The sequence below is a fragment of the Ammospiza nelsoni genome, chromosome 24 (assembly GCF_027579445.1).
Source record: "Ammospiza nelsoni isolate bAmmNel1 chromosome 24, bAmmNel1.pri, whole genome shotgun sequence".
NCBI lineage: Eukaryota > Metazoa > Chordata > Aves > Passeriformes > Passerellidae > Ammospiza > Ammospiza nelsoni.
The window spans coordinates 2046011-2070714 of record NC_080656.1 but is presented as its reverse complement, the minus strand read 5'-3'; the positions used below and the strand labels follow the sequence as shown (position 1 = coordinate 2070714).

Genomic DNA, 24704 nt, shown 5'->3' with positions numbered 1-24704 from the left:
GCCCTTTGAGTGTGCTGGATTTTACCTCAGACTGGGTGCCTGTGGGATGCTGGGAGCAGAGGGGTTTGGGTGGGAGTGACTTTGTGTGTCCATCTTTTCCACCTATCCCCAGATGTCAGCCCAAATAGGGTAATAGGTAGATGGACGGGTCCAAAAAACCCTGCTGTTCTCAGAAAGCTTCATGTGTTTCTTTTCTAGATTTACCCCTGGGAATGAGATTGTGCTTTCCTCGAGCAGGGAGGGGTGCCTTGCTCCAAAGAACTCCAGTGACTAACCCGAGTCCTCACCCTTCCTGTCTGGCTGTGTGGAGACAAGTGCTGTGTGCTGCCTGCTCCCCAGCCTGAGAGCCATCACCCCTCTGCTGCTCCTTACTCATCTGTGTCTGAAACAGCCTCACTGCAAGGACAGCCCCTTCTCACAGAGGCTGCTAAGGGTTTGCAAGGATTATGGGTTAAAACCCCCCAGAAATAAATAATAGTGCTCTTCCTTCTGCTGAGGTGGTGGCAGGATGGGAGAGTGCCAGGAGCTGGATTCAGTGATCCCTTGTGGTGGAAGACCCAGCTCCTCTGTGTGCAGGGAGCTTCCTTGGCCACCCAGCCATTGGTTCCCTGGCAGCTTCTCCACTGAGCACCAACCTCTGAAAACTTCATGAGTTCTTGGTGCCAAGGAGGGCTCTGGTTTCTGGTTGGTAACCAGGGATGTAATTGCAGGAATCATCTTGCTGCTACCCCAGTTCTTTGCTCCTTTCCACATCCTGAGCTCTAAGAGGGGTTTTTTGCTGATGGTGGAAAACCCAGATGGGGGGGGGGATTTATTTTTTCCAGCTGCTGGCTGTGCTGGAGCAGAACCTGGAGCTGGCTGGAGCAAAGTGCCATCGTTGGAGCTGCCCCGGGGCTCTGCTCAGCTCATCCCATTTATAAATATTGAGGTCAGGCAGCTTCCTGATGCCTTTTAGCAGCAGGGAGTGGCAGAGCAACTGGATGCAGCCACCTTCCCTTATTTCTCTGCAGAAATTCCCATTTCCTGGGTGAACACTTGGGATTGGTGACCTTACAGGTATTTTCCAAATTATTCTTTGGGTCTAGAAGTGCAACCCATTGTAAGAAAGCTGCAGTGATCTGCTGTGGGAGCCTTTCCCTCTTGCTTCAGCTCTATCTATCTCCTGAACAGAACAGTTGATTTGGGGAGCTGGGGAGCTTCAGGATGTGGACATGGTCAGCTGGGTTGCCTGTCCCATGGCCCTCCCCTTCCCTAGGTTTTAAATTGCTAAGGGACAGGGATGATTTTTGCCCATAACATAGCATTTTCTCTGCCAAGGGGAGCTTGGTCTCTTGGTGAGGGAACATCCCAGTTTTACTTCTCCACCCAGGCCAGCCCAGGAATGGAGATGGTTAAACAACACACAGGCCCATGCTGTTTCTAAGGAAGGCTCCCTGGTCCTCAGGTATTGAAAAAACACCCTCAGTCTTGAAAATAGACTCTCGGAGGGCTGTGACAGACAGCCAAGCAGCACATCTTCCACAGACCATCTGCCTGGCTCCCGCTGGATGAATCGTTTCACTGGAGAGCAGGGGGTGCACGGAGCCTCTGCTGTCCCAAAAGAAGGGGTCAGGGGGAGGCATTCTGATGGATCTGCAGCCTTCAAAGGATTAACTGAGGTCCTGGGGCTGGGCCTGCACAGCCAGATGGCATTCCCAGGCTGTGGCTGGAGGAAGGGTGAGCCTGAGGTGATCCAGGACAAAGCTGGCTTGTGCTGGCCATGAATCGCCACATTCTTGTCCCTCTGGAGCAGATGCTGCTGAGAGCATTCCCCTCCTCCTTTCTGGGCAGATCCTGCTTGCCTGGCTCCTGCTTTGGCCTCATCACCCTCTTGGGAGCATTTTGGCTGTGCTGTGATGGATGGCACAGCCTCTGCCCGTGCCCTGGTGGGGCAGGACACCAGTCCTGTCCTGCACTGGTTCCCCAAACGCTCCTGTCAGTGTGAGTTCCAAAGGGTGATGGCAGAGCTCGTTACAAATTCATTTCTCAAACTGCCAGCATTTTCCCCCTCTCTTTTCTTCTCCAAATTACTCAGCACTCATCATGCTGAATTAATCCAAGTGGCAGTTTATCCTTTGTAAATTAAATATTAGGGCAGGGTGTAGTCATTCACAGTAACTAACAACCCAGCAAAGCTCCTGGCACTCTGCTACAGCAGCAAATATATTCCCATTTTCTGGTGGGCTTTGAACGCTGCTGAGGCTGTGGTGGCCACAGGAAGCTCTTGGCTGGTTTTTGGGGTCCACCCAAGGCAACACATGTACCTTGTGACTGCTGGTGTCCTGAGATCCCTGTGGGATGCACACAGCTGGTGTCCAACACTTGATATGGGATCACCATTGCTCCCCAAACCTTGGTGGTGCTTGAGCCACAGCACTGTGACCTCTTGGCACAGAGGTCTGGGGCATCCCTGATCCTGGATTTGCAACTGCAAGGGTTTTTATCCTGCTCCCAGTCCTCTTGATGTTGCCTGGGCCATGGGGGGATGCTGGAGATGGAGACCTGTCACAGACATTTTTTATGAAAAATATTTTTTTAAAGATTTTTCTTCCTGAGAAGCTGAGAGGCCTCAGGAACAAAATGTAAACAATGGTTATCTGCTGCTGTGGAATGAAACAGGTGCATCTGTGATTGGCCCATGTTGGTTGTTTCTAATTAATGGCCAATCACAGCCCAGCTGGCTTGGACAGAGAGTCCAAGCCACAAACCTTTGTTATAACTCTTTCCTATTTTATTCTTAGCTAGCCTTCTGATGAAACCCTTTCTTCTATTCTTTTAGTATGGTTTTAATATAATATATATCATAAAATAATAAACCAAACCTTCTGAAACATGGAGTCAGATCCTCTTCCATCATCCTCAGACCCCTGTGAACACGGTCACAGAGAACATCACCCCAGAATGAGCCCATTCACCATCACCAGCAGGACCCAGCTGCTGGGGACTGAGAAGACCTTGGGAAGAGAAGCTTTGCAGCCTCTTTTAATATTCTTTCTATCTTGGGGGCACAGCAGAAATAGACATTTGGGATGCATTATTATTGCTGGAGTTTCATTGAATGCTGTTTATTGTTTTCAGATGCAATGAACCAAGATGTGGAACCCATGAGACCAAAGGGTCAAAAGATCCTTCAAGCAAATCCCTGCCGAGCTGTGGCCCCACTAATTATCCCAGATTGTCTACAAGCCTGTGGCAATTAAAACCTAATTATGGCAAGTTCTCCTGTCACCACGGGTAAAACTGCCCCACTTGTTAATGGCAAGGAAACCCCAGCTTAAGAAGGATGAGGAATGAGGCAAAGATTATCCTCAAATATGGATGTATTTCCCTTGGCAAAATCAGATGTGTCAGCTTGACAGATATTTTATCAATTTATATTGGCATTGGACATGTTGTCTCAGGGAATGGCAAAACTCGCCCCAGGCAGGAGGGATGAGTTTGAGGCTGCAGAAATAAAAATAAAGTTTTGAGAGGAATAAAAAAAACCTTCAGAAGTTGACTGCTAATTTTGTGTATTGTGGGGTGGGATGGAAATGGAATCCCATGGGAGAGGAAGGTGGCCTGACATGGGGCATTCCTGTGGTGGGGAGTAATTTATTTTCAGGAAAAAGAAAATTACTTAATATTAGTTGATGATTTAAAGTAAAGCCATCCCCAGGGTGTTTGTGTGTCATCTCATGATGGTTTAGAGCTTAATCTCATGGGGTTTCCAGCATCATCTCATGGGGGTTCAATGAGGGAACAGTGCAAACCCCCTGTCTCCGTGTAAATCTCTGGGGAAATTTCCTTTTATCCCATGGAAAATGGGCTCTGTGTGTGGCCACTCGCTCTGGCCGACAGGGCAGTGCCATGTTCCAATTGGGCAAACTTTGCTGGATTCCTCCAAAACTAAAGCTGCCAGCAACTAGGACCCTGCAAGTCCTTAGAGCCCCAAGGCCACCTTTCATCTGATACCCAGACCCTGAGGAAAGGATTTCTTTTTCCCATGGAAAATGGGCTCTGTTTGCGGCCACTCGCTCTGGCCGACAGGGCAGTGCCATGCTCCAAATTGGCAAACCCTGCTGGATTTCTCCGAAACTAAAGCTGCCAGCAACTAGGACTCTGCAAATCCTTAGAGCCTCAGAGGCCATCGTTCATCTGATACACGGACAGTGGTGAGTGACTTATTCCTACAGAAAATGGGCTCAGTTTGCTGCCACAGGCCCTGCCCGACAGGGCGGTGCCAAGCCAGAAATGGGCAAACTTTGCTGGATTTCTCCAAAACTAAAGCTGCCAGCAACTAGGACCCTGCAAGTCCTTAGAGCCCCAAGGCCACCTTTCATCTGATACCCAGACCCTGAGGAAAGGATTTCTTTTTCCCATGGAAAATGGGCTCTGTTTGCGGCCACTCGCTCTGGCCGACAGGGCAGTGCCATGCTCCAAATTGGCAAACCCTGCTGGATTTCTCCGAAACTAAAGCTGCCAGCAACTAGGACTCTGCAAATCCTTAGAGCCTCAGAGGCCATCGTTCATCTGATACACGGACAGTGGTGAGTGACTTATTCCTACAGAAAATGGGCTCAGTTTGCTGCCACAGGCCCTGCCCGACAGGGCGGTGCCAAGCCAGAAATGGGCAAACTTTGCTGGATTTCTCCAAAACTAAAGCTGCCAGCAACTAGGACCCTGCAAGTCCTTAGAGCCCCAAGGCCACCTTTCATCTGATACCCAGACCCTGGGGAAAGGATTTCTTTTTCCCATGGAAAATGGGCTCTGTTTGCGGCCACTCGCTCTGCCGACAGGGCAGTGCCATGCTCCAAATTGGCAAACTTTGCTGGATTCCTCCAAAACTAAAGCTGCCAGCAACGAGGACGCTGCAAGGCTGCAAAGCTCCAAAGGCCACCTTTCATCTGATACCCAGACGGTGGTAAATGACTTCTTATTCCCACGGAAAGTGGGCTCCGTTTGCTGCCACAGACCCTGCCCGACAGGGCAGTGCCAAGCTCTAAATTGCAGACTTTGCTGGATTTCTCCGAAACTAAAGCTGCCAGCAACTGGGACCATCAAAAAGGATGAGTTTCGCCCACTCCCAAAATTTGCTGTGAGCCAACTCCGGGGGGTTTTGGCTCGGGTTTTGCCTTGGGAGGGGCTGCCCCCAGCCCCATGATTTCTGGGGGTCCGAAGGACGCGGGGAGGGCGTTGTTGCTCTCCCGTGCGGGGAACGCGGGACCGCGCGCCTCCAGCTCCCGGGATGCTCTTCCCTCCTTCCTCCTCCTCCTCCTCCTCCTCCTCCTCCTCCTCCTCCTCCTCCCTCCGCCGCCCATCCCGCGCTGTGCGCAAGCGTGTCCGCCCCCCGCCCGCCCCGCGGGCCGGGCCCGCATCCCGCGCCGCCCCCCGCATCCTCCCGGCCCCGCATCCCGCCCCCCGCATCCTCCCGGCCCCCCGCGCCGCCCCATGGTGAGTCCGCACCGGGGATCCCCCCCCGGTCCCCCCGGGTCCGGAGCGCGGCTGCGAGCCGGGCGGGGGGTGCTGGGCACGAGCAGAGGGTGGGAAGCGAAGCCCCGCTGTTTTGGGGGGCTGGGGGGGGCGCCCCGCGCTGGGCAGGGCAGGGGCTTTGCCCGCCCGGCAGCTCCCGAGCAGGGCTGGCATGGGGGGTGCAAACTGGGGGGCTCCCGGTTCACCCCAGCTCGGACCCCCCCCGAGCATCCCACGCCTTTGGCATCGTGTCCTGGCGAGCGCGGCGCATGGGAAAGGGAGAAAGTGGCTTTATTTCTACGTTTTGTGGGTTTTTGAGAAATAATTATTATGATTATTTTTCTAATTAGCGCGATTAATCAGCGCCTGAAGTGTGAGTGTGGGCAGCGGCGAGAGGAAAAGCCCCCGCTCTGCCAGTGCCCTTCCATCTGCTGTCTCCCCATTCCTGGCTAAACAAACCCCCTCATCTCGCCGGGAAAAGACGGCCCTTGGCATCGCTCCTGCCCGTGGCCACTCCCGGCAGGGACATCCCACCCCGAAAGCGCCAGGGAGAGGGGCTGGCATCTCCCCATAGCGCGGGGTAGGGGCTGGCATCTCCCCACAGCGCGGGGTAGGGGCTGGCATCTCCCCATAGCGCGGGGCAGGGGCTGGCATCTCCCCATAGCGCGGGGTAGGGGCTGGCATCTCCCCATAGCGCGGGGGGCTCCTTGCGATGGCTCCGGGTGATCGGGATGCCCGGGAGCCGGGGTGGGGAAGGGAAAATCCTCCCGGAGGCCCTGGGAGGGGAGGACGTGCCCCGTGTGCATCTCAGCGCTCAGAACGGCAGAACAGGATTTATGAAGTCTCTCCCGTGCAGAACAGGATTTATGAAGCGGTCTGAGGGTTTTCTCCCCATCCCTGAGCATCCTGCCTGGTGGGTGGATGTGCTGCAGCAGCCTGGTGGTCCCAAAGGGGTAGGAGGGGTCCCTGCTGCTCCCCCACCCAGTGCTGGTGTGGACAGGGCTGCTGGCAGTGGATCTGGGCATGTTCATGCAGGATAAACCCCGTCCTGTCCCGTCCCACTCCGTGTGCCTGCCGCCCTCTTCTCCCACGGGACAGGATTGCTCCCAGGGAGGGATGAGGATGCTTGTACCCACACCAGCAGGAAAGGGACCAGCTGGACTTTTCCCCATTGATCTGTTCATGTCAGGTCTTTGCAGGGTGAACCAGTGGTGTTTTATTGTTCTGGGGAGTGGAGAACAAAGGAAAATATTTTTCTGGGTGTTTCTGGGTGTTTTTTTATGTGTTCCTCAGCTTGGACACCATCTCTCCTGTTGGATCAGTAGGGTGATGCCTGTGGGTTGATGTTTGCTGCTTGGCAAGTCTGAGCTCCATCTCTTGGTGAGATGAGCTGAATAAAGTCTTGTGGTGGAACTTTTTGGGAAGCTCTGCTGAATTTCCCTGTCTTTTCTGCTGGTCTTTCCCTCTGAATGCTCCTGGAGGCAGGGGAGGGATTGCCCAGGCTTTGCCAGCTGTCTCTGCCAAGGGTGTCCCTGAGACAGGCACCCCAGGCAGGGCAGATCTGTGGCACAACTGATGGTTTAGGTGTCCCCTTCCTACCCTGGCTGCTAATGATGTGTCCAATGGTTAATGAGCTCCTCGTGTTGCTATGAGCTGTAGGATGGGATTGACATGCTCTGCTGGACTCTCCCTAACCCCTGTCCCTCACTGTCTGCATCATTGGAGGGCTGCTTGCTCATCCAGCTTCAGGCAGGGAGTTCACAGCAGCTGCTCCAGCAAGGCACCAAATTCTGGGAAATAATGCCTCTGCAAATATAAATATAAATAAATATAAATATAAATATAAATATAAATATAAATATAAATATAAATATAAATATAAATATAAATATAAATATAAATATAAATATAAATATAAATATAAATATAAATATAAATATAAATATAAATATAAATGGAGGAGCTGTCTGTGGGCACTGATTTTAAGGAGATCTGCAAGTAGGGTGTGTTCCACATCTGGGACTGGAGCATCCTCCTGGAGGATCCACCCTGGAGGGAAAACATCCATTTGGAACTCTGGAGCAGCTGTACTCGTGTCTACATCCCATATTTTTACAGTTTGTGTCATCCCCATTCTTGCAACCAGCTTCAGGGGTGGGTGCCAGGCTGCAGGATGTGGGAATGCTGAAACCAGTGCCCTCCCCATGCCTGTGTTCAGGGGTTTTCAGCTGGCAGCAATCCTCAGGTTGAATCCTGCTAATTAATTATTTGGCAATATCTCTAAATCCCATGTATTCTGTTGCTTATTCTCTTTGATAAAGTGATGGTCCCATTGCTTTAGCTTCGAATATTCCAGAGCTGATGCAGGCTGGCAGCGTGGAATCTGCTTCTCCACGGCTTTCCCCATTGTGATTTTTAAAAATTATTTATATTATTTTTCCCCTTACATTTTTCCCTCTGGATGTAGCATGATGGCTGTGTGAGGATTTATTTTATGTTATTTTTCCCCTTACATTTTTCCCTCTGGAGGCAGCATGATGGCTGTGTGAGGAGCAGGGATGTGGTCCTGCTCCTGCAGAGGTTGGCATCCTGGATTCACTGGGATCCCTCTGGGATCTCATCCTGCTTTACCCATTCCAGACTGGGACCCCCCATTCTCTGCCCCCAGGGACACATGCATGAGTGGTTTTGGTTTTACAGTGAGGAAAGGAAATTATTGGATGTTTTCATGCTGCTCGTTGCAACTTCTGTCTCTCTTTTTTGTTTTTTTGGTGTTTCTTAAGTTCCTGTCACTTTGCTTTCACACTTCTCTGTCCTCCAGCTGTAATCCTCGTATTTATTGAGCATTTTCTAGGAAAACCCTGCGTCTTCTTGGGAGGGAAGAGGAAAAAAAACCCAGTACTTGCTAATCTCCTGCTTTTCCAGCTGCTGACCCCTTGCATGTGACTGGGGTTGGGCTGGAAAGCTTCCTTGGAGGAAGCAGAAAGGCGTTTGGCTGTCAGGGAGCGGAAAAACCAAAGGAGCCGCTCTCCATGCCGGTTTTCCTCCGGGCTGGCGGATGCTGCAGCGGTTTGGGGCTGGCTCGGCTGCGGCCGCTCTCCAGGATGTGCTCGGTGTCTGCCGGAGCTCCTGGAGCCGTGGCTGCTGCTCCCAGCCCTGGTGGGGCACGGAGGGGCCCAGGTTGGGCATGGCCTCGCCAGGGAGGTGCAGGGGAGCGGGGCAGGGCTGTGGGCAGCGCTGCTCGGGGCTCATGATGGGGCCGAAACAGCGACTGGGGCAGGAGCACAGTGGGGATCTGCCCGTCCCACGGGGATCTGCCCGTCCCATTGGGATCTGCCCGTCCCATTGGGATCTGCCCGTCCCACGGGGATCTGCCCGTCCCACGGGGATCTGCCCATCCCATTGGGATCTGCCCATCCCACGGGGATCTGCCCGTCCCACGGGGATCTGCCCGTCCCACGGGGATCTGCCCTGCGTGAATTGCTCTGCTGGGATGTCCAGTGAAGGTGGGTTTGACCAACTGCTGCTCCTTGACCCTTGGAACTGGGGACTCCACACTGCATCAGCTCCTTGTGGAGGACTGCTCTGTCCAAGCCAGGCTGGTGATCTCCATCGGCTCTTCCATGGATCCTGAGGATGCTGGGATGCTCCTGGACCATCACAGGATGCAGCCTCTGCTGGCAAGGGATGCTCAGAGGTGGGATGCAGTGGTCCCAAGGAATGGATGGTGCAGTGCTGACTGGTCAGTCTTCACTCCTGACACCACACCAGAAGTTAGATCCACAAATCCACGGAAGGATTTCTGCACCGTTTTGGAGTTTTGGTTTCTTTTTATTGCAAGTCAGAACAACCTTAAATCACCAAACCACGTCCGGATATGACCACGCAGGAAGCTGGTTTCCTTTCCCCTGTTCTTTGCAGGTTTAAAAATACATATCTGTGCTGAAGTTTGGTTCTTCTCTTTAATCCTGGGTCTGTGAAGGAGGCTTTAACCTGAGCTCACGCCGTTGGAATTCCCTGCTGCGCCAGGGAGAGGCTCCTTGCCTCCAATCGCTTCCAGATGCCATTCCCGTTCCGGCTCTTCCCCTTGCAAAATGTCTCCCCCAGCCCGCCAAAGCTTTCCCGGCTGGATTTGACATCCCCATATGCGGCCAGGCTGAGTAAGCTGAGCCTTCATTTTTTAAGCAGAGCCCGGTGCCAGTGGCGGGAGGTTGGAACTCACCCGCGGTGTTGCACAAGCCGGAGCCCCGGGGTGGATCCTCCGCCGGGGTTTGAGCTGCTTGCGACATCGGGTGGTTTTTAAATTTCTTTTAAAACGGAGGTAAATGAGCTGGGATGGAGTTTGGGGTTTGGGATCCCTTGCTGCACACTCTGCCCTCATTGCCAACGGGGCAGAGCTTCCCTCAGCCCCAAAATGGCAGGAAACTGAGGCAGGAGAGTGCTGAGCAAGAGCTGAGGAGTCTGAAATGCTGCTCTGGGGCTTTGCTGATGCTGTGTGCACCCAGCCAGCCCAGCATTCCCACCCTGGGTCATAAACCACCCCTGGATGGGGATTGAGCCCCCAGCACAGCAGCTCTGTGGCTGTTGGGCTCACCTGACCCCCTGGCCTGTGGTCTGTGGGTGAGATTTGTGGATGAGGAGGGATCAGACCTGTCTGTGTTGGGAATGGAGGAAAGCACTGAAGCATTGAGGGGAAAAATGAGGTGGAAAGTGAGAAGTGAGGGAGAAAAATGCAGAGAGGGGGATGCAAGTGAACTTTGACTGAACAGGCCTAGGGTGTGGGAAGTGGGATGGTGTCAGAAATGAAGGGCAGTGAGGGACTTTAGGGGTTAAATGTGGTGCTGCCTTTGAACAAGGCATCAGGAGCAATGCCAAGGGCTGGGAATTCCTTGGGCCTATCCCTGTGCGATCACCAGTGCTGCTTCCAAACCAAAAAATAGACAGGGAAAAAAGAAAAAGAATCACAAAGAAATGTCTGTTCGGGCATATTCGGGCTCAACAGGTTTTGCTCCTGGGTGGGGTCTGGTATTTGGGGTGGGGGAACCAAGAGCCCAGCTGTCAGAGCAGGCTCTTTATGCAACAAAAAGATGTGATTTGTCCTCAGAAATCTCACCCCGGGCTCCTTTCCACTGCCTTTTTTCTCGTGGGGTGATGGCAGCCCTCGAGGGCTTGGGTGGTGCAGGCAGTGTGGGAAGGGATGGGCAGCTCCTGATGAAGGGCTGGGGGAGCTGGGGGGGATTTTCAGTTAAAATATGGATTTAGCACAAGGTTTTGGAGCCCTGACACCTCAGCACCTGCCCTGGGACCAGATCCCACTGCCAAAACCCTGCGTCCCCCACACATTCGGCTTCTTCAGCATCCTGGTGGTCCATTGGCATCTGCCCTGGAGCTGGGGCTTCCCCGGCCCCTTTGCTGCCTAATTAACAACGTTGCTGCATAATCCCCCCTGCATTTACAAGTTAAATCGACAGATTATCTGTATTATGCAAACGCAGCTTTAAATCTTAATTATTTATTTGCATGGGGTGTCTGGAAATCGGCAGCACTGAGCGTGGGGATGCTGTTCTCTTGGAAGTGCAGACTGGTGCTAGGAAATGAACCCAAAGCAGGCTTTTTTTGGTGTGGTGGGTGATGCTCAACACCCCAGCCTGGGACTATGTCTATTTTTTCCTTTAATTTTTTTTGGGGTGGGGGGTGGTTGTTGTGGGAGGCTCATCCTTAAATAGCAGTGGTTTATTTTTAGGTCGGTCGCTGCTTTGGATAATCCGGCTTGGCTGGGCAGCTTTGCTTTTCTTCCCATTCTCAGGGATTTCATAGAAATAGGTTTATTAAATTATGTTATTTTTAATGAAATATTTTAATAAATTTAATGAATTATTAATAGAATTAAAGAAACACAGGGTTGAAGGATGAGGGTTCTGCCGGTTGTTGCCGTTTTGTGCTGTCGTGGACAGGGAGCATCCCCTGGGATGACCATTAGTGAGACCTCTTCCCAAAGTGTAATTCCCACACTGGAATTACAACTTAGGCTTGGCCAAAGGATGGTTGGGAAGCGCCTGGATTATCTCCCATTAAATACTTGCTGGATGAATAAGCTGCTGGTCCTGGGGCCACAGCGACTGTGGTGACGTGAGGGATGTACTGGGCTTGGAAACACCTTGCTTCTGCCAGCTGGAGACGTTTTCTCTGGAGGAGGATGAGCTCACCTGGATTTTATTCCCCTCCCAGCCTGGCTTTTGCTCTCTCCCCCCTCGGGAGGTAATTTTAACCGAGGGAGGCTGTCGCCGGCGATGGAGCACCGAGGGACGGACGCACGGACGGCCGCCTCCCTGCAGGTCTGGAGGGAGACTCTTCTCCATCTCCCCCTCCCCTCTTTTAACAGCCCTGGGGAGATCTGGTTTTTGATGGGGAGGATGATGACAGGAGGAATTTGGAGGCTCATCCCTGCCCTGTGTGTGTCCCCCCCTGCCTCTGGAATATCCGTTCCTGCCGGGATGCTCCTGCACTGGGGCTGAGCCCCTCAAAGGGCCAGTTCTGCCTGGCTTTAGTCTTTAGCACAGGAAGGGATGTGCCCACTGGATTTTTCTTTTCTTTTGCTCAAAGCCACGAGCATCTCGGTGGGAGATGTTGGGGAGTGGGCAGAAGGTGCCTTTTTGCCCTCAAATTTGGAAATTATTATTTAAATGATTAAACTGATAGGCAGGAGAGGAAACTGAGGCCAGCAAAACAGCTGGAGAAGGAAAGGAGCAAAATCCAGCTTGTTTAGGGCTTCTTGAAGGGTCTGGGATTTGCAATTTTTATTTCCTGCTGGGATCAGCTGCCGGATGGGTTGAGCTGCCTGTGGCTCCTGACCTGGTGGACACTGGAACTGTGAGGGACTTTTCTGGACCTTGGGCTGGGAATGACCATGAGCATGGGCTCATGGCAGGGAAACCACTCGAGTGGCTGGAACACAACCCTGGGAAGAGCAGCAGCAATCCAGCTCCTGGCTCCTCCAGTCGAGCTGGAAAGACCAGCTCAGGGCAAAACCTCGGATCCACAGGATACTGCCTGGCTGATCCTTTACAGTATCACAGTCTGCTGCTCACCCAGGGCTGCAGGATCCTCCTGGAACCCCCAGGCAGCTCTGAACATCCTCATCCTCATTTCCACGGGCAGGGGCTGATGCTGTGCCATGAAGTGCTTTAGCAGGAGCTCCCCAGGGAGAGTTTAACCTTGTGAGTGCATCCTATAATTCACAGCTCTGGATGAAAACGTGTCAGAGGCAGCAGTGTTGGATGCTCTGGTGGATTCAGGGCTTCTGGGAAGACCCTGGTGCCAAAGGTGAATTTTGTGGCCTCAAGTGCATTTGGTTTGGCTGCTCATTGCCCTGAGCCCTCAGGATTAATTGCCCCCCAAGGCAAACAGTGATGGAAGGAGGAAGAAGGAGGTTCTTTGGGTGGAGAGGGAAGGTGACACTGCGATGGAGCCATCCCTGTCATCCCGGGGCATGTGCAGAAAGCCTGATCCCTGACGAGTAGAATCCATGAGAAACTTTCTCAGGCTCCTGGGTGGTTTCCATCCCCACCCCTTGGACAAGGATGTAGCCCTCTTTGATAAATTAATGAGATATTAAGAGAGGAACATGCTCTGGGGAAGGCTTGCACCTCTCTCAGCTCTGCTTTTTCCAGCTGGAGGAGATGGGGACAGGTGAGGAAACCTCTGGCCCTTCAGAGCTTTCCCTTGGAAGCACCTCCCTGCCAGGGCTTGATGAGCAGCTGACAGAGATGAGCTTGTGTCCTCACCTGCATCACCGTTTCTGGCACTGAAATGAGCTGATATTCCCTCTCGTGTGTGTTTTTCTGGGGAGAGCCGTGGCTCTCATCACACCCCGTCCATCCCAGGGGCACAGGCAGAGGAGCAGAGCTGCTGCCCTGGGGTAGCTGGGATAACACTGGGCTCGCTCCACCGGCTGCCTCATTTATCCCTGCCTTGGGATGCAGATCAGGGAGGGAGGATTTCTCTGAGAGGCAGCAGCGTTTCTGTGAGTGGTGTGGTTTCTCGGCAGAGCTTTTCCTCCCCCAAACCATAAGGATATGACAGTGCTGGGCTAGGATGTGCAGTTTGGAAAGTTTTGGGGGAAAAGATGCCAGAGATGAAGGAGTAAGGAGCTTTCTCTACACGGGAGGGCAGGAAAGCTGCATTCCCCTTTCCCTGGAAAAGGGCACCGCTCCATCTCCATCTCGTGGGGTCTTCCTAAAAGGCCGAGTGAGTCACGGAGGGGGATTTCGGTGTGAGAGGCGAGGGATGTTGAGGTCTGCGCTGCGATCGGCCACACCTCCTGCTTTAAGAGCGGCGGGAGCGCGGCCCTGGGGTGCGCTGCCGGCCGGGGTGGGTGGGAGCTGAGAGGTGGGAGGTAGGAGGCTTTTCGGAGGTGTGAGGCTTTTCGGGGTGGGAGATGGGAGTTGGGAGGCTTTCCGGAGGTGGGAGGCTTTCCGGAGGTGTAAGGCTTTTTGGAGGTGTGAGGCTTTCCGGAGGTGTAAGGCTTTTCGGGCTGTGAGGCTTTCCGGAGGTCGAGGCTTTCCGGAGCGCTCCCGCTCGGCGCGCCCGGTGCCGTCTCGCCCGGTTCCCCGCTGCCCTGCCCGGGGCGGCTCCGCCCGGCGCTCGGGCCGCCCTGCCCGGGGATGCGCAGCGATCCGTGCATCCTCCGGAGCGCCCGCAGCCCTGAGGATGCTCTCCCTCCTCCTCTCCTAGGGGAACAGAGGACGGCAGCGTCGATCCCGCCGAGCTCCCGCCTGGACCGAGAGGACGCGCCGTAAGTAGCCGTGACTCGCTGCCAGCTAATCCCCGCCCTGCTGGGACTGGTTGCAGCCTCTCCCGCCGCTGGGGATGCAGAAAAAGGTTTCCCTGCCATGGGAATCCTCCTCCCTGCGTGACGCTGGGGGTGCAAAGTGATGGAGCGGGTTCTTTGCTGGGAATCTCCCTCTGTGCGTGAGAGCAAAGAGCAGAGAAGAACCCAGGGGATTTAGGGCTGGCCAAATCAGGCTGTGGGGTTGCTCTCGGGGTTCTGCTCCTCTCTGGTGCAAAACAGGAAACAGAGGAGAAACCACAGGGCCACGGTTGCACAGGAGCTTTGCAAGAGGGATGATAACGGCAGGCAGTGTCTGAGCCCCAAAAAGGAACCCCAGAGTCAAAAGCCATTGGGAGCAGGAGCTCCCTGCAGGGTAACTCAGCCCTGGACCTTGATATCCCGTGATTTCCCCCCGCCCTTTTGCCAGAAGAGCTGGGGCATTGCTTGAGTTTGGGTTGGGGATGGGCTGGAGCATCTCCATGGTTTAGCTTTTACCTCCCAGAACTGTAAGGGAGTGGTGCTCCCAGTGGGTGTTCTGGCTGCTGCTCCCAGGAGAGCAGGGAGAGGCTGCCAGCACCCTGCCTGCACCCCCAGCTCACTGCCTCCCCTTTCTGCTGCTTTTTGGGGGCATTTAGCCCAAAACACGGGCTCAAAGCTGTGTTGCCAAATCTGCTTTTGCTGTTGCTGCTGCTGCATCCCTGGGTGATCCCTGAGGATGGAGATACCGGAGAGTAAACACGGCACCGAGGTGAGCGTGGCAGCAAAGGGGGGCTGGACAGGAGAAGGGTGTGCCTGGATCGATGTCAGGGCATCAGGGATGAAATCCCACAGGATTATCACTGCCCTCATCTCCTCAGCAGGGGCTTGGCACCCCATGGCTGGCTCTGCTCTCTTCAGCAGCTCGGCCACAACCTCCAGGGTGTAGCGAGCTGCATACAGCAAGAAAAGGTCTTTATTTTAGTGTTTTAATAGCAAAAGAGTGATCAAACCTATATAATAAAAATAATAATATGTAATCTCTAACATTATAGCTCAACTGTAGCCCTGTAGGTCTGTGATGGCCCAAGGTTACCCCAGAGCAGTGAGATAAACAGGTATACCCACATAGCTGGTGGTTTGGGGCTGTAGGGAGGGATTTGTGTCCCATCCCTTTGTTTTTTCTGCTGCAAGGATTAGAAAAAACATAAGGGGAGAGGAGAGGATGGACCCAGGGCTGGTCTGAATCACACTGGAGCACATTAAAACCAGCAGTGCCATGGGAAGGCAGAAGCAGCTTGGATTTACCCTGAGGATCCGCCACTGTTAAAATACTTGTTGTACCTGAGCTTATTTGCTGTTGCCACCTTGAAAATTGCAGCCTGGTCATGGGTAAATGTTTTGTTAAGACTCACATGCCAAGGAGGGCTTGTTTCCCCTATCGTAAATCTTTGGCTGGGTTATTGTGTGCCTGGGATACCACGGTAAAGGAAACAGCGCTGCCTCTCCGAGTAAGAGGCAATTAAGATTCCTTTAAAGATTCTTTTAAAGTGACTCGCAGGGCTCTTAAAATAGGATAAATGTAGGTATCAGTGCACAGGCCAGGCTGGCTCCACACCCTCTGTGGGTTGTGCCCAGTGTCCAGTGGAGCTGATTTTCCAGTACTGTGCCCTCCCAACCCTCTTCATTCCCCCTGCCATGGCACTGCAGCTCCGGCTCTTGACATTGCTCTGCTCTGTGGTTTTTGGCATCTCAGCATCCCTGGTTCCCCTTGGCATCCCTCTTTCCCTGCCATGCAACGTGTCTTGGAGGGGGCTCAGATCTGATCCCTGCTGCCTTTTGGCCTTGCAGTGGTGATTGTTGCAATCCCACAAAAATTTTCTCCCCAGCTTGGAAAAAACCTCCCCGAGCGCCGGGAGCTCGCAGCGGCCGGGGCGAGGAAGGTTTGGGATGCCAGGCTGGGGATTTGGGTGTCTTTGATGCCGTGCCAAGCGCAGGCAGTGCCTTTCCCTGGATGCTCTCCCTGCAGGATGGCCCCCGGCCGCCTCCCAGGTTGCGCTCAGGCTGCGGCAGGCGCGGGCTGTGCCGGGGCAGAGCCGGCGTGGGGCGATCCCGGCCCTACCGCGCACAGAACACCTGGGCTTGGAACATCCCGGGGCTTAAACTGCTTCTGTGGGGGTCGCTGCTGCCCTCCAGGGAGCACAGGGGCTGCCCTGATGGATCCTGAAAGCTCTGAGTGCCTGGAGAGCTCGGGAGAGATGGTGTGGCTGGGCTGAAGGGGTCTGTCTGTCTGTCTGTCTCCCTTTGGTTCCCACTGCTGAGAGTGAATCCTTAGGGACTGCATCCCTTCCTCGGGTGCTATCCAACTCTCCTCCAGTTAAAAATAAAGACCTTTTTTGGGATAAACTGTTGGAGATGCCTATTTTTCTTACCCAGGGAAGCTGGACCAGGCAGTGGGTGGCTCCGTGTCCCCTGGGCATGTGGGATGGATCGGTGGGAGCACAAGAGAGGTGTCCTTGCCTCGTGTCGAGCCTTTCCCAATCCACAGGTTACCATGGGAACATAAAAGTACCAAGCCTGCTGGTCCATGATGCTTTGCCAGGGTGGCCTGGGATCACTATCCATCCACGCTGGGATGGTGTGGGGGAATTTATAACCACTCCCCACCTCCATGCTTGTTCTGTGCCTTTAAATTCCTTTCTTCGCTTTTTTTTTTTTTGGCTGGGAGCAACTTGGTAGATGCTTGCTTCCACTTTGTGGATTGACATGACTTAAATCTGGAAATGCTGGAGCCATTGAAGCCATGGGGGGAGATGGGAATGGGTTGATGGAGATACAGGGATGAACCTCTCTGAGTTTCCACCTGGCAGGAGGGTCGGGGTCTGTATGGGTGTTGCTGCATCTCCCAGGGGACATGGTGAAACTGGGAGGCAAAATGCTGCTCCAGGTCAGAGGCAGACAGGGAAACTCCACGAGGCTTGGCCATGAGCTGCCTCTGCAGCATCCTGGGATGGGGCTTTCCCAGAACACGGGGTGGGGAAGGGAGTGGGAGATGGGGAATGGGCCATGGGGCTTTTGGATCCTTTGTGCAGCAATAATTGCAGCCTGCGGTGCTGTGGGGGTGCATCCTCCAACATCAAAGAAGGGTTTTCCAGTCACTTCTTCCAGCTGTGGGGAGCTGAATCCAGCTGGGACTTCCCCCCCAGCTTCAGGGCTCGGTGGGGCAGGCAATGCCCTGGAACAACCCTGGGGGAGCGAGGGTTGATGCCAGCGAGTGCTTGAATCTCTCCTGCCGGACAGGGATGCTGCAGTGTGGGATCCAGGCAGGATGTTTGGTGAGGGGTCTGTGCTGGGGGGGTCTGAGGGAGGCTGTGAGGGGACAGGGTGGTGTGGGAGCACTGAGGATGCTGTGATGGGACAGGGATGCTCAGCGAGGCGCAAAGGATGCTCTGGGGGCTTTGAGGATCCTGTGTTGGGATGAGGATGCCAGTGGGAGGGGACTCTGAGGACATTGTGGGGGACCAGGGATGCTGCATGAATAGGGTTATTGCAGGACTGGGGATGCTGTGGGAGGGCTCTGAGGATGCTGTGAGACCAAGGTGCCATGGGGTGCTCTGAGGATACTGTGATGGGACAGGGATACTCAGGGAGGCACTGGGGATGCTGTGATGGGACAGGGACACTCAGGGGATACTGGGGATACTGTGATGGGACAGGAATGTTGCAGGGGGCTCTGAGGGTGCTGTGATGGAACAGGGATGCTGCAGGCTCTGAGGATGCTGCAAGACTGGGGACGCTGTGGGGACCAGCAGGACCCTTTGGCATTGCTCACTCCAGCAACCCTACAAGGAGGACACAGGACCTGGCTCAGGGTGTTCAGACCTTGCTGCTTTCAGCAGCTGCTCTGGTTTGGGCTGTGGATCTGGGAGGGCTGTGGGGAGCTTGATCTCATTCCAGAAGCACCAGGGGTGCGGGGGCAGCCGGGTGTGCTCTGTTTTGCTCCGCATTCCCTGATCGCTTCACTAAACAAGGTTCCTTCTCCTCAGGGATTAAATGCCACATTTGCCTTAGATAAATTTTGCATCAGGCCCAGCTTGTGCATACAAGCCTGGGAAAAGATCATAAAGCTTTCAAAAAACATTATTTAAAAAAAGCTGGTATGTAAAGTCAAACATTGCGGGCAGAGCAGATTTTCCCAGTGCTTTCACTGGTGGAAGGGGTGAAGTGTGCTTGGTTGGGTGTTTTGGCACCTGAGGATGAAGCTGGGGGTGAATTTGGTGCTAAAATCAGGTCCTGATGCCCAGCAATTTCCCAGCCCTGGGCAAACAGGGGTACTCAGCCCCCTACCCCAGGAGCAAACCCAGCCTCCAGCTGAGGCAGTGGATTTCCCCTTAGGGCATTTGTGGCCAGTTTTACTAAGAACAAAACTCCCCAGGAAGCAGAAGCTGCTTGTACCTTCCCCTAATTTTATTTTTTCCAAGAAATTGTAATATGTAAAGGGGTGAGACCCCCCTGTGCCTTCTCCCTGTATTGCTCCCACCTGTGAAGACCCAGCTGTAGGTTTCATCTTCCCAAGCAGGGGGGGCTTGTTGAGCTGGAAATTCGGATGCAGGATGAGAGCCAGTTGGGATGGGGGGATTGCTTCCCCTTTCTGGAGCCCCCAGGTAATGATGGGGCACAATTATCCGTGTTTTATGAAGAAGTGCTTCAGAGGGAGGTGCTTTCCTAGGGGACCTCCTCACCTCCCCATCCCTCTGCTGTCAAATGGACACAATTTTCTTTTTCAAATGTCCTGTCCCGTTGCTTTTAGTGTGGTTTAATTGTCCTTAATTGCCTTTTAATTGCCCTTCCTGCCCTTTTTAATTAATTGCTCTCCTGCCCTTTTAACTTCAGAAGGCCGTGACTGGGAAGGGAAGAGCCTGGCTCTTGTGGGACCATCTTTAGTCCCATTTCTCCTCGTTCTTGGTACATTTTTGCCCCCAAACCCGGTGTTCTTGGCTGGCTGAGGCCGTGGCCCTGCCGGGTGTTTGGCAGGTGTCAGGTTTGTTAGCGGCACTTCCCTGGGCAGGAAGGAGATGAGGTGGGTGCCCTCCCTTGGCAGTGACTCATCCTGGAGGATCTGATGGGCAGGCTCTGATTGAGAGGCTGTTTGCATCGCCCAGCCCCGGTCACCTTTCCCTTGGCTGGCATTTGCACACCGACACAGGAGCAGCTCAGGTACGGGGGACACAGCCAAGCCCAGCTCTGAGCCTGGCTTAGAGCAGGATTCACCTGGGAGCAAAGCTGCCCTGTAGCCCAAAGCTTCTCCCTCACGGTAAGTTCATTTTCCGTCCTTGCCGTGTCCTGGTGGGATGGGATGGGCCCATCCTGGGATGGCTCCAACCACGGCTCTTTGCTCCTTGTTCCAGGAGCGAGAGGTTTCAGAGGAGCACAAAAGTGTCCCTGCTTCCCTGGGCAGTGTTTGTGTGGGCACTAAGCTCCACCACCTCCTGTCCCCAGGCCGGCATGGGTAAATCCAAGGCGTTGGAGGTTCCCCAAGTACGTGATGCTCTTTGGTTTGATGCTGCTCAGCTGCTCCTGTCCTTTCTGACTGGCTTTGTGGTGGCACGTTGGACTTTGGATCTGCTGGTGCCAGGTGGATGCTTAAGCTGGTTTTAAAGTCTCCCCCATGGGATTTTGTGGTTGAAACCCCACTGGGGGCTTGTTTTCCCTCTCTAATTATCTTTTTTTTCCTTTGGCCTCTAACCTGTAGGGCTGAAGCTCCTTGGGAAGTGCCACTTGCTTGGCTTTGATAAGCTCTCTAAACCAACGTTTTTGCAGTAAACAAATGTGAATTTAAAGAAATAAATCCTTGGGGAACCCTTGCACCTGCTTGTCTGCAGATGCAGATGGGCAAGCAGGGGGTGATGCCTCTTGGGTGGGGTTTCAGGGTCAGCTCTGATGGGTTTTCCCTGTTTTCCTGCTGCAGGTGACCAGCCACAATGAGAGCTCTGGCCCCCGCCTGATCCCTTTCCTGCTGATAAAAATGATCAACAAGTCTCGTGAGTCCCCCAGGGATCCCCTCTGCCTCTGTCCAAGCAGGGCTGGGGAGCCTGGGGAATTTGCATTTGGAATTCTGGGGGTTGGATGCTGCTTTGCTGTTGTTCCAGTTGAATGATGGAGTGTTGGGGTATCACAGGTTGCAGTGGGGAGGGTGGGTTTGGGCACCTTGATCTCTGGGCTTGGGCATCTGGAACCCTTTGGACTTTGTTGTACAGAAATGGGGTGGAGGCACACGGAAAAAGGGATATTTGCCTAATCTTTGATGAAAAGCAGGCAGGAGGAAGCAGAAACGTCACAGTGGTTTTTTAAACCTGAGATAAAACCACCTGACTCATCTTAGAGCCGCTCCTCTCTGGGCTGTGGTGCCAGCCAAACCTGCTCTCTGAGGAGAGGGCTCTGCCATCCTGTTCTAGCTGGGGATGCTGTGGGACCCCACAAGCAACCTTCTAAACCCCATGGCTGACATTGGTTTATCTCTCCCCCTCCCCTCTGGCCTTGCAGGAGGGAAGATACTCGGGGTGCTGGCGCTGTTTCTGGTGATGGTTTGGTACTCGATCTACCGGGAAGACAGGTACACACAGCTGTGAGTGCTCCTTACTCAAGTTTGAATGATCTCCTGCCCTTTCCTTCACTCCTGGGAGGCAGCAGCTTCCTGCCCATCCCTCACAGGGAAGCCAGAGCATGGCGCATTCCCTGGATCTGAGGGGACTGGGGAGGTGGCAGCATCCTTGGCTGCTGCTGGAGAATGGGGGACACAAACGAGGCTCCCCCTTGGTGGGTGGTGGTGGTTGGGCTCTGGGGGGTTTTTTGCAAATGCTGCTTTTCCTGGTGCTTTTCTGAGCCCAGGAGGATGGGAAAGCCCTGCTCTCTTCCCAGTGCCAGCGATGCTGAGAGAGATGGGGAAAGTGGAGTGTGAGGTTCATGAGCAGAGCAAGAGAGACCTCTTCTGATGCAAGGCTGCAAGCCCAGCAGATAAATTGCCCAGGCAGTGCCGGCCTTAAATCCGTCTGGAAATCTCTCACAGCTTGAATCGCACAGCAGGGATGCCTGGGGGTGCTGGAGCCCCTTTCGCCAGGAGGGGGCTGCAGAGGAACAGGCATCATTTGATCTAATTAACCTCTTCCTTTACAGCTTTTATTTCCCTGTACAAGAAAACAACAAGACAACGTGTCCCCTTGGGGAGGTGGAAAAGAAAGCGGCGCAGCTCATCGGGAAGTGAGTTTGGGGCTGGGAGCAGGGAGTGGGGGGGATGCAGAGCCAGGACCCCCCTCCCTGTGCCATCCCTGATCCCAGTGTCACTGACCCTTTGCTCCTTGGCAGCTACACGAGGGACCACCCACTGTTCTTGCAGCTGAAGGACTATTTCTGGGTGAAGACGCCGTCGCTCTACGAGCTGCCCTACGGCACCAAGGGAAGTGGTAAGCCTGACAATGCTCTGTGGGATCTGTCTGTCTGTCTGTCCTGCTGCTGCTTGCTGCTCCTGGGGTTTCAACTTCCTTTTTCCTAAAGACATCTGCAGGTTGATTTTGCTGGGGACTATTTCCAAGCTATTTTCTTGGTTTTTAGGCTCTCCAGTATCTCCTCACACACGGTGCCTCTAAAAAAGTTTAGAGCGGGCCAGGTTTTACTAAGCCCCAGAGACAGATTATCTGCTTGCAATTGGGATTAACAGTAGGATTAAATTTGGCAGGGGTGGGGCAGCACTCAGAGTGTTGTGCCAGGCAGGAGCTGCCTTCCTCACCTTCCTCACCCTGTCCTTGCCCTTGCTTTGCAGAAGACGTCCTGCTGCGCCTGCTGTCCATCACCCACTACTCCCTGCCCGAGAGCATCCAGAGGTAACACTGGGGTGGGTTTAGGGGCTTTTCTCTCTTTTTCTTCATCATTTCTCTCTTGGGGGTGGTTGCAATTTGTCTGCTGTGGGCCCAGGATTTGGCAAAATGAACCTCTGCAACCCAGAGGTGGTTGGTGGAGCATGGGAAGGTGTGGAGACTGGACAACACCAGGTTTAATTCCCCTGGTGGTTAAAATCAGCCCAGTTTTGGAGCAGGCCTGGTTAAGCCAGGGTTTTCTCTCGCAGCCTCAAGTGCAGGAGGTGTGCTGTGGTGGGCAACGGCCACCGGCTCCGCAACAGCTCCATGGGGGACACCATCAACACCTACGACGTGGTGATCAGGTACAGCCCCGGCCCCCGCTCCCTGCCCAGTGCCACCGCAGCTGGGGCTGACACCTGTGATGTCCCAAAGGCTGAACAACGCCCCGGTGCATGGTTATGAGCAGGACGTGGGCTCCAAGACCACCATGCGCCTCTTCTACCCCGAGTCAGCCCACTTCGACCCCCGGACCGAGAACAACCCCGACACGCTGCTGGTGCTCGTGCCCTTCAAGCCCATGGACTTCCAGTGGATGGAGGCCATCCTTAACGACAAGAAGAGGGTGAGTGTGGTGGGGAACCGGGTCCAACCCCTCCCTGGCTGCTCCAGACTCCAGCTGTCATGCCACCCCACCCTTGGGGACATCTGGGCTCTCGCAGGTTCGCAAAGGGTTTTGGAAACAGCCCCCACTGATCTGGGACGCCAACCCGGAGCAAGTGCGCGTCCTCAATCCCTACTACATGGAAGTAACTGCTGCTAAACTGCTCAACCTCCCCATGAAGCAACCACGGAAGGTCAAACAGGTAAGGGGTGGGGATGGCCAGTCACCCTGCACACCCTGAGGGGGGTCAGGCTGTCTCTGTGCAGCTCCCTGAAGTCTGTGGCTCTCTGTCCCTCAGAAGCCCACCACAGGGCTGCTGGCCATCACCTTGGCACTGCACTTCTGTGACCTGGTGCACATCGCGGGCTTTGGCTACCCCGATTCGGCCAACAAGAAGCAAACCATCCACTACTACGAGCAGATCACACTCAAGTCCATGGCCGTAAGTGTTTGCCCCACAGTTTTGTCCCTGTTCCCCTCATTTTTCCCCCAGGAGGGGGGATGGCAGCCCAGGAGAGCAGTGCCAGGATGCTGAATGGCATGGGAGGCTCTTCCCTCTCACTCCCCTCCCATGATGAAGGTTGAAGTCCACCTTTGGCTGGTCATCATCCAAGTTCTCTTGGCAGCCGAATGTCCTTGGAGGCATGGAGAGTTGGATCCATCACAGTTTATGTGTGAGCAGAAGAGCTCATGGACCGGGGCATTGGGTGGGGAGGGTTCTGTCCTTGCTTTTGAGGGGCTGAACTCCCTGCTGGTGGGGTGGGCAAGGTTGGGGGTGGGAAGGGAGGACTGGAAGGAAAATGTGCGGCCCAGACTCTGGTGTCACCCCTGCTCCCTGTCCTGCAGGCGTCGGAGCACAACGTGTCACATGAGGCTGTGGCCATCAAGAGGATGCTGGAGCTGGGACTCGTCAGGAACCTCACCTACTTCTGAGGGTGGCGGGGCAGCGCAGGGACACTGTCCCCAGGACAAGGAGACACCGTCCCCTGCAGTGAGGGGACACTACACTGGCATGGCCAGAGTGACCGAGGGCAGAGCATTGTTGTCACTGCTGCCACCACGGCCTGGGACTCCTGGGGCTGGGCCCATGCTGGACCATGGGTGCCCGGGGTGCTGGGGTGGCTCTCGGGGTGCAGGGAGCCCGGCGGGGCCGTGGCCCTGAGCCTTTTCTACTGACGCACTGAGCTACCAAGGACTCGAGGGGGTTTTTGGGGTAGGGGGGGGTCCTCCCTCTCAGCGGGCCTGAGGGGGTGAGCCAGGGCAGGAGCCCTTGCCCTGGACATTCTCTTTCCCTTAATTCCCTCATACACTGACGAGGGCCCTGCTGAGGGGCTGATTTTGAGGTCCTGGCCCCTCCCTGCCCAGGGAATGGGAGCCTTTGGAGGTTCATGTTGCCTCCTCCCTGCCCTGGACCTCCCCCCAAATATTTAATTCCCTCCCCTTTTTTTAATTTCCTTTTTTACTTGGCGGCCCTGTCCTGTGCCTTAGCGCTGGCGTAGGGACTCGTCCCCACAGCCCCCCTGGGTGGGGGCACCCTGGGCTGCTTGGCTTTGGGGTCTGCCAGGGCCCTTTGGTGGTGCAGATTAATTTAATTAATTTAAATGCTTATTTATGGTGGAGCCTTCCCCCAGGGCCTGCATGCCACTGGTGTCAGGGACAAGGGCCCTTGGGTGGGCTGGTGTGTGCTTGGCTCCAGGGTGGGCATTGGGATGTCCCCCACCATGGAGGGGTTGACCTGGTGCCTTCTCCCTGCTGGTGTAGGGTCCCCTCTGCCCCCGTGGGGCTGCAGGTGTTGGGGTGACCCATGGATGGGGGTGTTGGGGCTCATGTTGGCACCCAATAAAGTCCTGGTGAGGCTGGGATGGGCTGGGTGCTCCTGGGGCAAGGTGGGGAG

At 54.5% G+C, this 24704-nt stretch overlaps 1 protein-coding gene across 6 annotated transcripts; it reads left to right on the top strand.

Annotated features, from left to right (window-relative positions):
* The first annotated feature begins 5373 nt into the window (after positions 1-5373).
* ST3GAL4 (ST3 beta-galactoside alpha-2,3-sialyltransferase 4) lies at positions 5374-24672 on the top strand. Of its 6 annotated transcripts, XM_059488442.1 has the most exons (13): positions 5374-5472; positions 14224-14284; positions 19705-19834; positions 20265-20337; positions 20840-20909; positions 21470-21553; positions 21632-21756; positions 22113-22173; positions 22416-22511; positions 22582-22771; positions 22869-23012; positions 23109-23252; positions 23657-24672. In XM_059488442.1, the coding sequence occupies exons 3-13, from the start codon at positions 19802-19804 to the stop codon at positions 23741-23743; spliced, it is 1107 nt and encodes a 368-aa protein (XP_059344425.1). In that variant the 5' UTR covers positions 5374-5472; positions 14224-14284; positions 19705-19801; the 3' UTR covers positions 23744-24672. The 6 variants fall into 6 exon arrangements, with proteins under 6 accessions (XP_059344425.1, XP_059344430.1, XP_059344429.1 ...); XM_059488446.1 differs by lacking the exon at positions 19705-19834 and having other exon boundaries at positions 5456-5472; positions 20840-20921; positions 21659-21756; XM_059488444.1 differs by lacking the exons at positions 5374-5472; positions 14224-14284 and adding an exon at positions 19299-19610 and having other exon boundaries at positions 21659-21756.
* Positions 24673-24704: the final 32 nt, after the last annotated feature.